General features: G+C 41.6%; 1 protein-coding gene across 1 annotated transcript in view; it reads right to left on the bottom strand.

Annotated features, from left to right (window-relative positions):
* LOC149836592 (putative serine/threonine-protein kinase SIS8) overlaps window positions 1-15391 on the bottom strand; it is an 81055-nt gene that overhangs the window by 11094 nt on the left and 54570 nt on the right. Inside the window, exons 12-14 of the mRNA XM_090005466.1 lie at window positions 15110-15233; window positions 14973-14992; window positions 14536-14692 (exon numbers count right to left, since the gene is read on the bottom strand). Of these exons, the coding sequence (XP_089861592.1) occupies window positions 14536-14692; window positions 14973-14992; window positions 15110-15233 (301 nt within the window). The remainder of the gene's footprint in view (window positions 1-14535; window positions 14693-14972; window positions 14993-15109; window positions 15234-15391) is intronic.

The raw sequence follows: 15391 nt of genomic DNA, 5'->3' as shown, positions 1-15391 counted from the left end.
CAGGTATCCGAATTGCACAATACAACATGTATTAATGTCGGGTTGTATTTTACTTTTTGCAACATGTTTGTCGATATTTAAATGTTGTCACACAAACTCTTCTAACAGGGCACCGCACCCGCATCACACCCGCACCTAAGCGGGTGCGACACTTGGACACAGCTTCCTTTATGTTAGGTGAAGTCAACCACACTGAGGTCCATTTCTATCCAAAAGTAGATTCAGTTAACCCTAATCAAGTTCGTCTTTATCTATATTATATATATAAATACATAAATGCACACAAACACAAATAGTGTTAACTTAAAACTGTTAAAAATTATATATATATATACTCCATGCACCGAAGTTTTTTAAAGTATCGCAAAGTCGCATCCGTACCCGTACTCGCACCTATGTGACATAGCTTAAATGGGATACTAGATTGATATGCATGTTAAATGAATGCATTTTATTATTGATTGAATTGAGCATGCATAAATATCAATGATGAGCCTACCTTGACCGTGTAAATGCATAATGATTGCATTATTGTATTGCTTTTAAATTAGAGACTAATCAAAAGCATGCATAGAGTGCGATGAATGTGGTTGCATGTTTACATTGGTATGATTTACAAGAGAGTTAATTAAAAAATCAAAATAAAATTAATTCTTTTGGGGCTTATTGAGAAAGTAAGCATGGTACCGACGGTTCTGTAGGATATTTGGCTTAGCATGAAAGATTGTTTTTGTCCCCCATCCACAAGACCATTAACCAGGGAAACTACCATGATTTGTCCGCATTGCGGTAGGTAAGACTCATGAGAAAAATCTAATATATCGAGATTGCAAGAGTTGGGAACTCTCTCTATAAAATTATATTTCCTCTCCGGAGTATGCACAGTTGGTGTAACGCCCCAAAATTTCGACTTGTGATTTTGAAAACATTATCGAAAAACCTTTCAAAGATTTAAATTTTTAACTTTTAAAAACGACAGCGGAAGACATTTAGAAAGGAGCACAAGTTAACAATCCTGGGTACGTTAGCTGAAAAACCATCATTCACATGAACAACTACTTAAAGGATTTGAGGAAATAAGGCAATAGATTAAAAATCTGCAGTTTATTATAAAATGAGCATCTTTCCAAAGTTCAATAATCTAAAGAAAACTCAAAAAGACTCAGAGCCAAGCCGCCAGCAGAAAGAAGGTAAATCTTGATCCATATTGCACCACACCATCAGCCGCCTGTGAAGTCCTATTCCTCACCTGCCCATGAAATGGGTCAGTTTCATAACAAACCAGTAGGTGCACGAACAGATAAGTAGAATGAAAATAAAGCAGGACATTCATGAGAGAAGCAGTTATGATATTAAAACAATCAATACAATTGTAATCTATTCTAACAAGTGTAATATGTGCAAAGAGTTGTTAGTTGAAGCATTTCAAGCAGAGTAAGTCTCAATCATCTACAACTATTCAAGAAGATATTCTTTAAGTTCTGATATTAACTGGCCTGTGGGTACGCACAGACGCAAAACGTACAAACAGCCGAGACCGATCCGAGGGTATATTATGTCAGGTGTTTTCATTAACCTTGATGGCTGACTGAGTCCGCTCCTAAGGGGACGGTCAGTGACCAAGAGAGTAAATCCCCAAAAGCATTCGTGGCCCATGGATGCATCCAACTTCTGCAGAAGTACCTGGAAGTTACCACCTAGGATAATTTATGGTAATCCCAATTCCCCTAACTCCGATGACTGGGGAAGCCGGGTCTTTTGCCCGTGGAGTGGTTGTTAACAACTTGTCCATCAGAGTTTTTGTACCATCCATCCTCTCCCTTGATGAACCGTGAAGGTCGAATGGGTACGACGGGGGTTTCTTAACCGCCGCCCCATCCTACATGCTCTGGTCTATTAGACCCACTCGAGCATCTTGCCTGTAAAGGCGACTTGTCACCATTTATGTGATCTCAGCATTGTGCTAAATGCACGCATCGAGGTTGCTACAACCTTATCATTCAACCATCATAACACACATGGGACATACTTGTCCAAAAGTACGATCGTACCCACCTAGAGGTACGACTACGATGAGAGGGCAACATATAATGTTTTATGATTCTTTTGGTTCATACATGACATGTATTGCTCTTTGAGCAATTGGCCTGTGGAAGCCGGTATTATCTCATTGATATCAATAAAGTGTTGATAGTTCACTTCGAGGTACTCAATGACCTCCCGTACTATGTGTATCATACCTATCTTAAGGTCTGATTACGATAGTAAGTTCGTGGGTTTCTCGATAGATAACCCATCACAGTGTTTCATAAAATCAGTATTATACTTAGCATGCTCGAATACTAAGAAGCATGAAGTCTCATACAAGATTCATCAGGCAATAACCAATAAGGCATCTACAGTAACTTACAACAGTGAGCAAGGCGGAAATACAGTAATAAGATCTTTCTAGCAACGAGTCTACTCGTAGAGCTCACAATAAGCATGTAATTTCAAAAGAATACAGATGCGAAAACGCAACACAAACAATCACCTGTTAAGTAATCCTATAGGTAAGCCTGTATGCCAAATAAATTATTCGATCATGAAATCCTTATATCTTATTTCATTCATACAAACTCTTCGTGCGACTTTCCCTTACCTCGGGATGTCGTGCAGCTGTGTGCGTCTACGGGTGTAGATGATACGAGGCTCAGGCCGCGGAGCCAGAGCGGGGTTCGATGCGATGTCTGCAAAAGTATGAATATTCAATGCTACATTATTTATCATGCGGAGAAATAGAAAGTCAGGCTTGTCGATCGAAAAAGAGAGAGGCAGCAGGGGTGTGCCCCTATTTGCCGAAATCAGAAAAGCGACAACAGCGGGGCAACAGGGGTTGAGCCCCTATCGAAATCACTGAGGCAGCAGGGGGCCAGCCCCTGCCGACAGCAACGAAGCGACAAGGGATGAGCCCCTGCCGACGGCATCGAAGCGACAGGGAGGCCAACCCCTGCCGACAGCAACGAAGCGACAGGAGCTGGGCCCCTGTCGACGGCATCGAAGCGGCAGGGGGGCCAGCCCCTGCCGACACCACGAGACGGCGGGGGGCCAGCCCCTGCCGACACCACGAGACGGCGGGGGGCCAGCCCCTGCCGACAGCATCAAAGCGACAGGGGCTGAGCCCCTGCCGATAGGCAAGAGACGGCAGGGGCTAGCCCCTGCCGATAGCAACAAGGAGGCAGGGGCCAGCCCCTGCCGACAGTCGAGAGGCGGCAGGGGGCCAACCCCTGCCGACAGAGAGAGGGAGAGAGCTCGGAACGAGGGTGACAGGGGGACAAGCCCCTGCGTGCCGAGAATCAAGGGGCAGCGGGGGGGATATCCCCTGCCCTCCCAGAAGCCAAGAGGCGTCAGGGGGCGAGCCCCTGCCAGCCCAGCGAAACAAAGGGCGATAGGGGCATTGCCCTTGCCAACCGAGACAGGAAGGCGGCTAGGGCACTACCCCTGCGCGCCAAAACCCTAGAGGCAGCGGGGCGAGCCCCCGCCTGCCGGGAAACAGTAAGCGGCAGGGGCATTGCCCCTGCCTACCGGTGATCGAGAGGTGGCAGGGGGACTAACCCCTGCCAGAGAGAGAGACCGGGGCGGGGGGCGACAGGGAGGGCAACCGACCTCCCGTCGGTTTCCCTATCACCCACAAAGGTGAGGGTGGGTGTCGCAGGGGCCTCGCTCCCCTGCCGGCACTCCGATGAATTCCCAGTGGGAAAAGGGAACGACAGGGGCCCCATAGGCCACCTGTCGGGCCCTCGATGGGCACAGAGGAGGTGGGAGGTCGTGGCAAGGGCTGTGAGCTGCCTGTCAGCCTCCCGGCGAGGTGACAGAGAGGGGGGTGTGAGGAAGGGAGGAGGGAGGAGAACGACGTACCTGGGAGGCGGTGGCCGGCGTCGGCGGCGTGCGCAGCAGGGGAGGAGGGGGGTCGTCGCGAGGGGATCGAGGGCGGCGCTGGTGGCGTGCGCAGGGAAGAAGGTCGGCGCGTTGGGGGCGAAGGACTGCGAGAGGGAGGCGTGCCTCCCCTCGCCCTCCTACACAGTTCTTAAAGGGCATAGGGGGGCGATGAATGGGGAAACCCTCGATGGGTTTCCCTAATTCGCCCGATTGGGGGGTGGGGGTGGGGGGTGCGGCGCTCGGGAGTCGGGTGACTAAAACCCTAATGAAAAGGGGCCCGGGTCCAATACAATTTTTTTTTTATTTAGTGGGTTTTATAGTTGGGGTGTCAAGCAGGTTAATAAGACACAATTGTTTGAAAATACAAACCTAGGTCATACCGCCATCTAAGAGAGTTTATGTTGTACCCACAAACATATATTAGCAAGTGAAACAAGATCGTGAATTGCATATAGATAGAACATAGCATTCATCATTTAAGCAAGAAAACAATAAGTGAAGATAAGAAGTTATTCATATTCATGCACGAAGGACTCAGAGCACAGGAATGATAAGTTCATGCATATTGTATATGTTCATGCATTTTGCAAATGTTCACACATATGAATAATTTATTGTATTGATGTGAATCTTAACATGAGTGGATGTGCATTAAATTAACCTGTTATTTTAATTGTTAGCATGATTTTATGTTATTGCCTGCTAAAATGTGTGTTACATGATTTGTATACGAGGTTGTGTCTGAATGTATTATGATATCGTGCATTTATTGCAAGTATGTTATTTTTTATTAGGCTTTCACGAGTTTGACCCATTTTATGGGGTTTCAAGTAGATTATGATGTGCAACTGCAAAGCGGATGCGGAATGCTTAGGCAGTGTCGAGAACCAGTCTTTTCCTTTCTCGGGGATAGTTTTGAAAAAATAATTATTGTTATCAAAATACTCTGATATGTACTTAAATTATTGAAACTGAATTAAATCGTAATGTTATTCACATTTTAATTCAGTTATGATGATTGATTATTACTATAACCCGCCCAGAATGTTTAACCCAAAGAAAATGGTTGTTTTCACTTTTTTAAAAAAAAATCTCTGAAATTTTAGGGTTGAAATTTTGGAGTGTTTCAGGACCAACTACAACACATGGGCTTCCGCGGTGAAGAGGATTCTAGTGGGAAAGGAGTTATGGCAATACGTTGATTGTTCCACACTAGAACCTCAATCTATTATCACCAAGCCCACTATGGGAGAAGATGGTGTGACTAAAGAAAGAAACCCTTAAAAGGGAGTAAGAGAGAAAAAACTCTCTTCGATTATAAGAACGCCTACGAGGAATGGGAGGTTGGTCATGCAAAAGTACTCTCTCCTCATGGGGAGTATATGTGAAGAACTGTGTGCCAACATTTTGGAATTTGAAAGAGTGGATAAAGCATGGGACTTTATCAAGTAAACTTAGATGCGAAAAGATATAACACACAAGTGGGGCTTGCGTGATCACATTCATAATTGTAAACAAAGGGATAAGAATATTAGAAAGTATTATGGAACTCTCAAAAGGCTATGGAACCAAATGGCTAAAATGGAGCCTATTTGGGATACACACAATGATGCTCTTCTAAGGAAAAACCAAAGCTTTGAATATAAATTCTTTCAATTCATGAAGGGCCTAAAACCTGAATATGAACAAGTACGGGTCACATAAAAAACCGCAAGAAGATTTCACCCTTACATGAGGTCTTGGCCGAAGTTTGTATGGAAGAAACTAGATTAAAAACTGTCTGAACCCAAAAAAGCCAAGGATAATGTGTTGACGGTCTCTAGACTCGGTACCAACACAAATGCTTATAAGCCTCCACATTTCACCAAACCTAACTATGAGAGGCAACACTATAATGATGGGAAAAAGATGATTGTGTGTCATAATTATGAAGAACTAGAGCACATCAAGCCCTATTGCCCCAAATTCAAAGGAAGGGATGAAAAAAGGTTGGTGACCATAGATGCATCACAAGATGACAAGAGTGAAACCAATGAAAATTTTAATTCCATTGAAACCATGACATTGTCCCAACTAGTGGAGGCCATATAACTGCTTCTCAAAAGTTCATCTTCTTCCATTACGAGTGTCGCAGTCTCCTCTTCTTCACCTCTCGGTAAGATTTCTTGACTCTTAGATTTTGGTGCATCTTTACATATATGACTCATAATAACTCTCTGCTTTCCGATTGTGTTATTAATCCAAGTAGATCTAATGTTTTTACCATTGATGGCTCCTCTCTTGAGATAAAAAGAATTAAAAAACTAAAAAATTTAAAAAATTTAAAAACTCTTCAAACTTTATTATCTCTAATTTTTTTCAAAACTTAAATTAAATCTTCTTTCCGTTTCTCAAATAGCCGACCATAGTTGTAGTATCTCCTTCTCACTAGACTGATGTTTGGTGTAGGATCCCCACTCCAGGAAGCAGACTGGGAAAGGCCCTAGAGAAGGAGACCTCTATTATATAGATCGATAGATTATTCCTAAAAACACATCTTTTTGTAATGTACAAATTTTGGATATTCGTTTGTGGCATCAAAGGCTAGGACATCCTAGCATATATAAATTATCCAATGTACCATATTTTAAAAAGTTTTGTAATGAAAGTTTTAATTGCACTTATTGCATTCTTGGAAACATGAAAGCTATTCCTTTTAAGGAGAGAACCTTTTTTGCTTTTATACCACTCAGGTGTATGGATCTGGTACCTATTGCCTCAAAGGGTGGTTATGTTTATTATGTGATCTTTGTAAATGATTATTCTCGTTATACGTTGATTTATTTTCTTAGGCACAAATATGAAATCTTTGAAATTTTCAAAACTTTTCACAATCTAGTCAAAAATCTATTCGAGACCAACATATCTAATTTTCGCTCAGATTCAAGGAGAGAATTTATGTCAAATGATTTTAAAAAGTATTTGAAAATTAATGGTATTGTACATCAAAGATCTTGCGTCAATACCCCTCAACAAAATAGATTGGCCAAAAGAAAAAATAGGCATATAGCAGAAACCACTAGAACTCTACTTATTTCAAAATACGTTCCAAAAGAATTTTGGGCTGAAGCATCGCTTACCACTGTTTATGTAACGCCCCAAAATTTTGACTTGTGATTTCGAAAACATTATCGAAAAACCTTTCAAAGATTTAAAGTTTTCACTTTTAAAAGCGACAGCGGAAGATATTTAGAAAGGAGCACAAGTCAACAATCATGTGTACGTTAGCTGAAAAACCATCATTCACATGAACAACAACTTAAAGAGATTGAGGAAATAAGGCAATAGATTAAAAATCTGCAGTTTATTACAAAATGAGCATTTTCCCAAAAGTTCAATAATCTAAAGAAAAACTCAAAAAGACTCAGAGCCAAGCCACCAGTAGAAAGAAGATAAATCTTGAGCCATGTTGCACCACGCCATCGACCGCTTGAGAAGTCCTACTCATCATCTGCCCATGAAATGGGTCAGTTTCATAACAAACCAGTAGATGCACGAATAGATAAGTAGAATGAAAATAAAGCAGGACATTTATGAGAACAATCAATACAATTGTAATCTATTCTAAGTTTCTAACAAGTGTAATATGTGCAAAGAGCTATTGTTTGAAGCATTTCAAGCAGTGTAAGTCTCAACTATTCAAAAGGATAATCTTTAAGTTCTGATCTTAACTGGCTTGTGGGTACGCACAGACGCGAAACGTACAAACAGCCGAGACCGATCCGAAGGTATATTATGTCAGGTGTTTTCATTAACCTTGATGGCTGACTGAGTCCGCTCCTAAGGGGACGGACAGTAACCAAGAGAGTAAATCCCCAAAGGCATTCGTGGCCCATGGATGCATCCAACTTCTGCAGAAGTACCTGGGAGTTACCACCTAGGATAATTTATGGTAATCCCAATTCCCCTAACTCCGATGACTGGGGAAGCCGGGTCTTTTGCCCGTGGAGTGGTTGTTAACAACTTGTCCATCAGAGTTTTTGTACCATCCATCCTCTCCCTTGATGAACCGTGAAGGTCGAATGGGTACGACGGGGGTTTCTTAACCGCCGCCCCATCCTACATGCTCTGGTCTATTAGACTCACTCGAGCATCTTGCCTGTAAAGGCGACTTGTCACCATTTATGTGATCTCAGCATTGTGCTAAATGCACGCATCGAGGTTGCTACAACCTAATCATTCAACCATCGTAACACACATGGGACGTACTTGTCCAAAAGTACTATCGTACCCACCTAGAGGTACAACTACGATGAGAGGGCAACATATAATGTTTTATGATTCTTTTGGTTCATACATGACATGTATTGCTCTTTGAGCAATTGGCCTGTGAAACTGGTTGGAGAGTATAAAGCATTTGTGAACCCTTTCTCGTATGGGTCCTCTGTCAAGCTAGATGACTCAAACTACATCGTTATGTCGTAGATGATGAACAACGTATTGCCCCATATCACAGATGGTCTTATTTACTACAACACTGCTAAAGAAATATGGGACACCCTTCGAGATACGTATTCTCACGAGACCAATGTGAGCCGCATCTTACAAGTCGAGCAAGAAATTTATCAACCGCAACAAGGAAATCAGTCGCTAGCCCAATATTATGCATCTGTAAAATTTGTGTTTAAAAGGCTGAATGCACATAGGCCCCTTTGATGTACTACACAGAAGTCCCATCAGGAGCAAACCATGGTTGCAAGATTCCTGACTGAACTATTATCTGATTTCGCAGTTGCAAAGGTTCAAATGTTGACAACATCAGATGTCCCAACTCTTGCATAAGCCTACAATCGACTGAGCAAACTAGCTATCACCCTTCCGCATACTCACTCTGACTCACATGTTGGGACATCTGATACATTGAGTTTCTGATGAAGTACACTAAGTGTGCTCAAGGGCTTGTAATCTGTCATATCTGCCCCGCTAAGAATATCAATGGTATACTTATGTTGGGTAAGTGTCATGCCTTCAGTAGTTCTATCAACTTCTACTCCAAGAAAATATCGCAGTTTACCAAGATCCTTCATCTTGAATCTATGATTCAAGAGTTCTTTAACCTGATCAATATGTCCATTAGAGTTACCTGTCATGATAATGTCATCACCATATATAAATAACAGGGTAACTATATCCTTACATTTGAATATGAAAAGGGAATGATCAAGAAGAGACCGACTAAAACCATGTTTTTCCATTTCAAGAGAGAAACTGTCAAACCAAGATCGAGAAGCATGCTTCAAGCCATATATAGCTCTCTTTAACTTGCACACGTATTTTTTAGACTTCCCTTCTGCATACCCAGTGGGAGGCTCCATGTATACTTCCTCCTTCAGAGTTCCATGTAGAAACACATTTTTCACATCCAGTTAGTTGAGGGTCCACTGGTGCTCAATAGTCAAAGATAGTATGACTCTGATAGTGCCCAATTTCACCACTGGATTGAACGTCTCGTCATAGTCTTGTTTTTGCTCCTTTGTGAAACCTTTGTCAACCAGTCTAGCTTTGTATCGCTCGATAGTACCATCCACCTCGGGCCCCCTGCTCCCTCTCGCTCTCTTGTTGGGTCAGCAGGGGAGGGGCCGAGCCCCCCTCCCTGTTCCCTCTGATTTCAGAGGAGGGGCCGAGCCCCTCCCAGTTTTCGGCAGGGGAGGGGCCGAGACCCCCACCCTGCTATATATATATATATATATATATATATATATATATATATATATATATATATATATATTTTTTTTTTTTCTGCCGCACCCCCGCACCCACACCCATGTGACAGTGCATGTACCATTGTAGCTTACAACAACTACGCCTTCATCCCAAAACAATTGGGGTCGGCCATATGAACCAACAAAGAAAATCATTCTAGGTCTTCCATATGAATCCTTCTCCTCCATTCATTTCTATCCAATGCCATGTCCTCGGTGAGGTTCAAAGCATTCATATCCTTTCCTATCACCTCCATCCATGTCTTCCTAGGCCTACCCCAACCTCTTTTAACTAATATATTTTCCCATTTCTCCATCCTTTTAACTAATATATGTGACAGTGCATGTACCATTGTAGCTTAATGAAGCTAAATCTAGTTAACTGGCAATGTGCAACATGGTATTTGTACTATTTTGGTAATTTAGGACTAAGCCCACGAGTATTAGGTAATGTTGCCCTCTTTTGTTTCTTAGACTTTTGCTGATTGGCTATGCCAAACATACATCATGCAAGTACTGATGTTTACACAGTATAGTTATATGTACTGAACAAAACTAAACAAACAAAGATATGGTGTGTGTGTGGGTGCACTCCATTCTCAACTCCTCAAATTTCCTCTGTCTGCTTCTAATTCTGCTACAAAATCACCCATATGAGGTACTATAATCTGGTACAATGCTCCATAATTAAAAACACATGCATCAAATCAGCCTGATCCAATCAGATATAACAGTAAGATAGATGAATATATTGCCTATCCAAGAATAAAATGGAGCATTGTAACGACCCCAATCCATAAGAGTTGCGGAAAACTTCCCAGAGACCTGGGGCCCCTACAGTTCCAATTTCAGTTGGATAACCACACACCACAAACGAAGTTGCAATTACCATCCATATCAACCAACTAAAACTCTTTTATTAATGAGTAAGAAAATTTCAAAGACAAGGTTTTCTTCAACTGAAAGAAAAGTAACAATTGCAGAAATTAAAAGAACTAAAAGACAAAAGAAAGAGCCATTATGTCCTCTACTGAAGCTGACAAGCTCAAGTATAACTCATCCATCCCCAGACGCATGTCCAACTTCACTGTTCACCATTTCTTGTGAAAAACCAACAAAGTAGGGTGTCAGAACCGAAATTCTGAGCACAGCTACTTCTAAAGAAACCAGGTGAGAGAAAGAACATGGATAAGCTTTCATGCAATGATTTGAGTGAGTGCAGATATAAAATTTGCAACATTTAAATATCCATAACTATCAATAATTGCATTTACTCACCAGTCAATAACAGTAAACAGTGTCATATATCAACAACTAAATGATCAAACCTTTCAGCATGATTTCACAAAGTCATATGCTACCACCAAATGATGTCACAAAATGATGTCATGATCTAATGCATAATAGAAAAATGCATGATTTCTTCTGTTATCTTTCATTTAGGTTTAATCTTTCCATATGCATGCCCTATTAGATGCACACATCTTTAAGTTCCTCTTTTTAATTACCGTGGCCCGCGGATACACCAACGGGTACAAACCCCGAGGTCAAGTAGGTTCCCAGGGTAGCTTAACACACAATTTGTATTTTATTACTGGGTTCCCACTTAGCCCTCGACCGATATCAGGAAACAGCATCATCCATCGGAACATTAGACCTCCACATCTAATGTCGGGGACACCCCACGCCCACAAGTGCCACTTCCTTGGTACCATAAACTCACAGCTGTGACTAACACACCACTCCCGGGTAAAGTGGCGGGTTCTCCCTAAAACCGTGGCCAGGAGAAGAACCTCAATATCGGGTTCAGGGGCAACAACACACACGGAGTTTTTGTATCCTCACAGTCTCCCCAAGACCGGATAACTAGGATTCTCATACTCCAGATGAGATATCCCAGAATGTATATTACATTGTTCTTATTCATAATATTTTTAATTAAGTCCATTTCTTTAAGTTTGTCACACATATGCAAAAGTAAAGTGAAAACCCTGCATCCTCCCTTGCAGGAACCCATTCGGGACTCCAGCCCGTATAAACCACTAGAACAGTGTAGTAATGTGCCAAACCATCTTATGTGGTTCAAGTGATGCAGTTAAAAACATATGTGAAAACAAACCAAACCCACGGCTCTCCAGGCCGATGATGATCCAATTAGGCCATCGACGCATCACATCACAAAATCAAAACAGTGTTTCCTTTACAACACTAAGCCAAAATGCCAAAAGCATAATGCACTCATGTGATCATAAACCCAAACATATGCATGTCATAATTCATTCATATGCATTTTCAACATGTGTGTGTTACCTACATCACATATGGGTATCCACCAATACATATCTCCTACGAGTGTGTGCATGTGCACATAAATTACACATTTTTATCGAGTGTACATGCTTATATTAATTGCACGATATCAATAACTTGCCAGTTAAATGACAACACATGCTCACAATAATATCAATAACCGATCCATGACCTCATTCAAGATTGCACAACCAGCAAATTGATATACTAAGATAATATTTCACTTATTCATCGGGCAGAAGTGTAAGTTTCTGCATATGCTAGAGAAGTTGGTCGGGCTTATCAATCCCGGACCTAACATCCTCCCAGCCGAAAAATAGCCTCTCGACCGACCCAACTATATACATATGTTGCAGGAACAGAACTGGAAAAAAAATCTCAGGCATAAGCAATATTTTCATTTATTTCACATGTATGGAATTAGTATTATGGACAGCACCAACCATGACAAACATGGTTTGCTTAAAGCACGTGTATCAACACGCATTCAAGTTGTTTCTCTCACAATTTCAGTGTCAGTACAGCCCACGCACAACACACAGTTTTATAACAGAAGTTTCATTTACTGCTCGGCATTGAAACAACCCACGGGAGGTGGGTACCTCACAAGTATTTTTCCCAGTCAGAAATTTCAGTTACACTAAAGAATACCTGGTTCAGGATATACTGGTATCAAAACCCAAGGCAACCTAAGTTGGACTTCTTCAGGACAGGTCCACAATAATAAGTAAAATATTAAAAGAAAGTTAATCTTGCTAAGTTTTAAAAGCACAGAGAACTATTTAAGCACATCGACTTCATACTGTCAAACGCAAACTTCATTTACATAGTAGATTCAGCCTTAGAATGAATGCAATAGCCAAAAAGCAATTGTTCCAAGACACCACCAGGGAACAATTACTTAAACTACGCAATATAAGAAAGAGAATAAGCTTGTGAAATACAGAAAATACAATTTGATCTAATCAATAGGATGCATAAACCATGTACTACTGATGAAACTCAATCATGTTCATAGAACAACATGAATAATGCACCACTAATAAATCTTGTATATGAGCTTGTGATGTCCAAAATTTTTTTATGCAGCATCTTAATCTAAGCCTTCAACCTAAATTAAAAATTAAAATCAGCCCCTGTGGATTTCACGTATACAGCATACCTATTTTTTTTTTTGAATCATACGAGTCACAGGCCAGCACCCAGCCGACCCAGTCAGCTGGGCCTGCTATGGCCCGGTCCAAAAGATGTAGAGCACCCAGCCGACTGGGTCGGCTGGGGCCCTGCTAACACAGCACCCAGCCGACTGGGTCGGCTGGGCCTGTCGCCTCCTACCAATGTACTGGTGGCCAGCAGCATGAAACAACATTTTTTTTTTCTTCATAAGCATATACGATTAATGTTTTCCAAAGAATGACTTAATTAAGGGAATGAATGACCCCCAAACTGTTCCGATTTCAAGATTTAGGGCTTATTAAGAAAACCCCCAAATCAATTTGATTTGGGTATTTAGGGTTTATCAAGAAAACCCCCAAATCAACGTATGGAATCGAACCCCTGTTCGATTCCTCACCCAGGTTCGAAGAAGAACCGTACCTTTTTCGCTGGTTTTCCAGCGATCTTTCCGGTGATCGGAGGCTGGAATCGTGGCTGACGCGCCTCACTGTTGTCGTGGCCTTTGGTGGTGGCTGGTGGCCAAAGCTCCACTCACGGCTGCTGTCGTGAAGAGGGATGCTCGCTGAAGCTGCGGTGGCTGTGGGTTGCCGCAGTTTTTTTTTTCCGGCGGCCTCTTCTTTCTCCGGTGCGCGCACGCAGACAGGGAGAGAGATGAGGGAGAGAGACGAGGCTGAGTGAAGAGGGCGAGAACCCCTCTCCACTCCCCTCCTTTATCGGCCCCAGGCCCCCCTTTCTTTGCCGAGATGGGCGCGGTGTGGTTACGCTCTGCGTAACCCCCCCTGCCCCCCTTCCATTTTCTGCAAGGGTTTTTATCGGGCAACCCTTATCGGGTTGCCCTCTTCATTTAACAGGGCAGAGATATGGGGTGGGGCTCGGGTCCGAACCCGAGACCCGCAACCAGGCCCCAAGTCAAAATGGATCCACAAGTGGATCCAAATGGATCCACAAGTGGATCCAAATGGATCCACTGTGGATCCTCGAATTAAATTAGATTTTTAAAATTTAAAAATTTATTTATTCATTATTATCATTAAATCAAGGTTTCAAATGAATAAATCCTAATTACCCCCTTTATGGGTCCTAGATCCGTAATGTGGATCTAGGCCCAAATTGCAAAATTTGAAAAATTTTATAATCAAAATTTTCGGGTTTTACAAGCATCCAGTGACCAAACTTGAGGAAGAAACACCTACACTTCTGAACATCAAAGGACAAAATAAAGGAGGAAATGGCTCATCTGCAGTACTGTTGAAAGATGCAGAATACCTTGACATATTGTAGTACCAAAAGAATGCACAAGACAATAGCTTTACAATGTGAAATTTTTTTATAGAGGTAAGTAGACATATGAAAGCGACTATATTGACATTTAACAATAAAATGAACGAACCTGCATATATCACGGAGCATCTTTAGTCGCCTGCGCCAGCTGAGCTTCTTTTTCTGACCACTCATATGAATTAAGTAATACAAGGAACCCATTTCCATATATTCCGTAACCATTGACAAATGTGGGGGTTTTGTGCATGCACCAAGGAATAGTATGACTGGATAAAAAAACAGAATGCTAAAGATAAGCAGCCACTAGTAAAATGTGCAAAGCATAAAAGGAAAGAGTTTCTGGCGTATATTATTTGGATCCACATATTTAGCAGATCAAGACGAATAATACATGCTATCAGTGCAGGTAGACTTAATTCATAACTATTTACAGTGAAAGAACAAGATATGCATCTAAAGTAGAAGTGAAAACTGAAAAGAAGTCTACCCTGCACAAAACAATAAAGCAAATGAAAGGCATGTGCAACAGCAAAAATAAAACATTACCATTTGGATGCCGCAGGCGGCTGCAAAACAATGAAAAGAACAAGTCAGAATGAAAAATGAAAGAGATAACAAAGGGAATCAATTATCAACATGTTCAAGAAGCTGGAAATTTTAATTTCTTGAAATTTTAAAGGCACCTTAGCAGTGATATTTCATTGCAAAAGTCTTCCATATTCTCTGCAGTCAAATCTTGCTCTAAAAAAATTTTGATCGCAACATCAGTGCCATTCCAAATGCCACGAAAAACTTCTCCAAAAAACCCTGCAGCTTAAATAATTTCTGATTAAATCAAACACAATGCAGAGAGCATAAGCTGCATCACAAATGAAAACTGGAAAAGAAAATGATAATCATGACATGAAAACACACTTCTATTAAGTGGGTAGAGTAACACATGGGAATTGCATTTCTGTTAAGTG

The sequence above is a fragment of the Nuphar pumila genome, chromosome 5 (assembly GCF_984573655.1).
Source record: "Nuphar pumila chromosome 5, dmNupPumi1.hap1.1, whole genome shotgun sequence".
Taxonomy (NCBI): Eukaryota; Viridiplantae; Streptophyta; class Magnoliopsida; order Nymphaeales; family Nymphaeaceae; genus Nuphar; species Nuphar pumila.
This window is presented reverse-complemented; position numbering and strand designations above follow the sequence as displayed.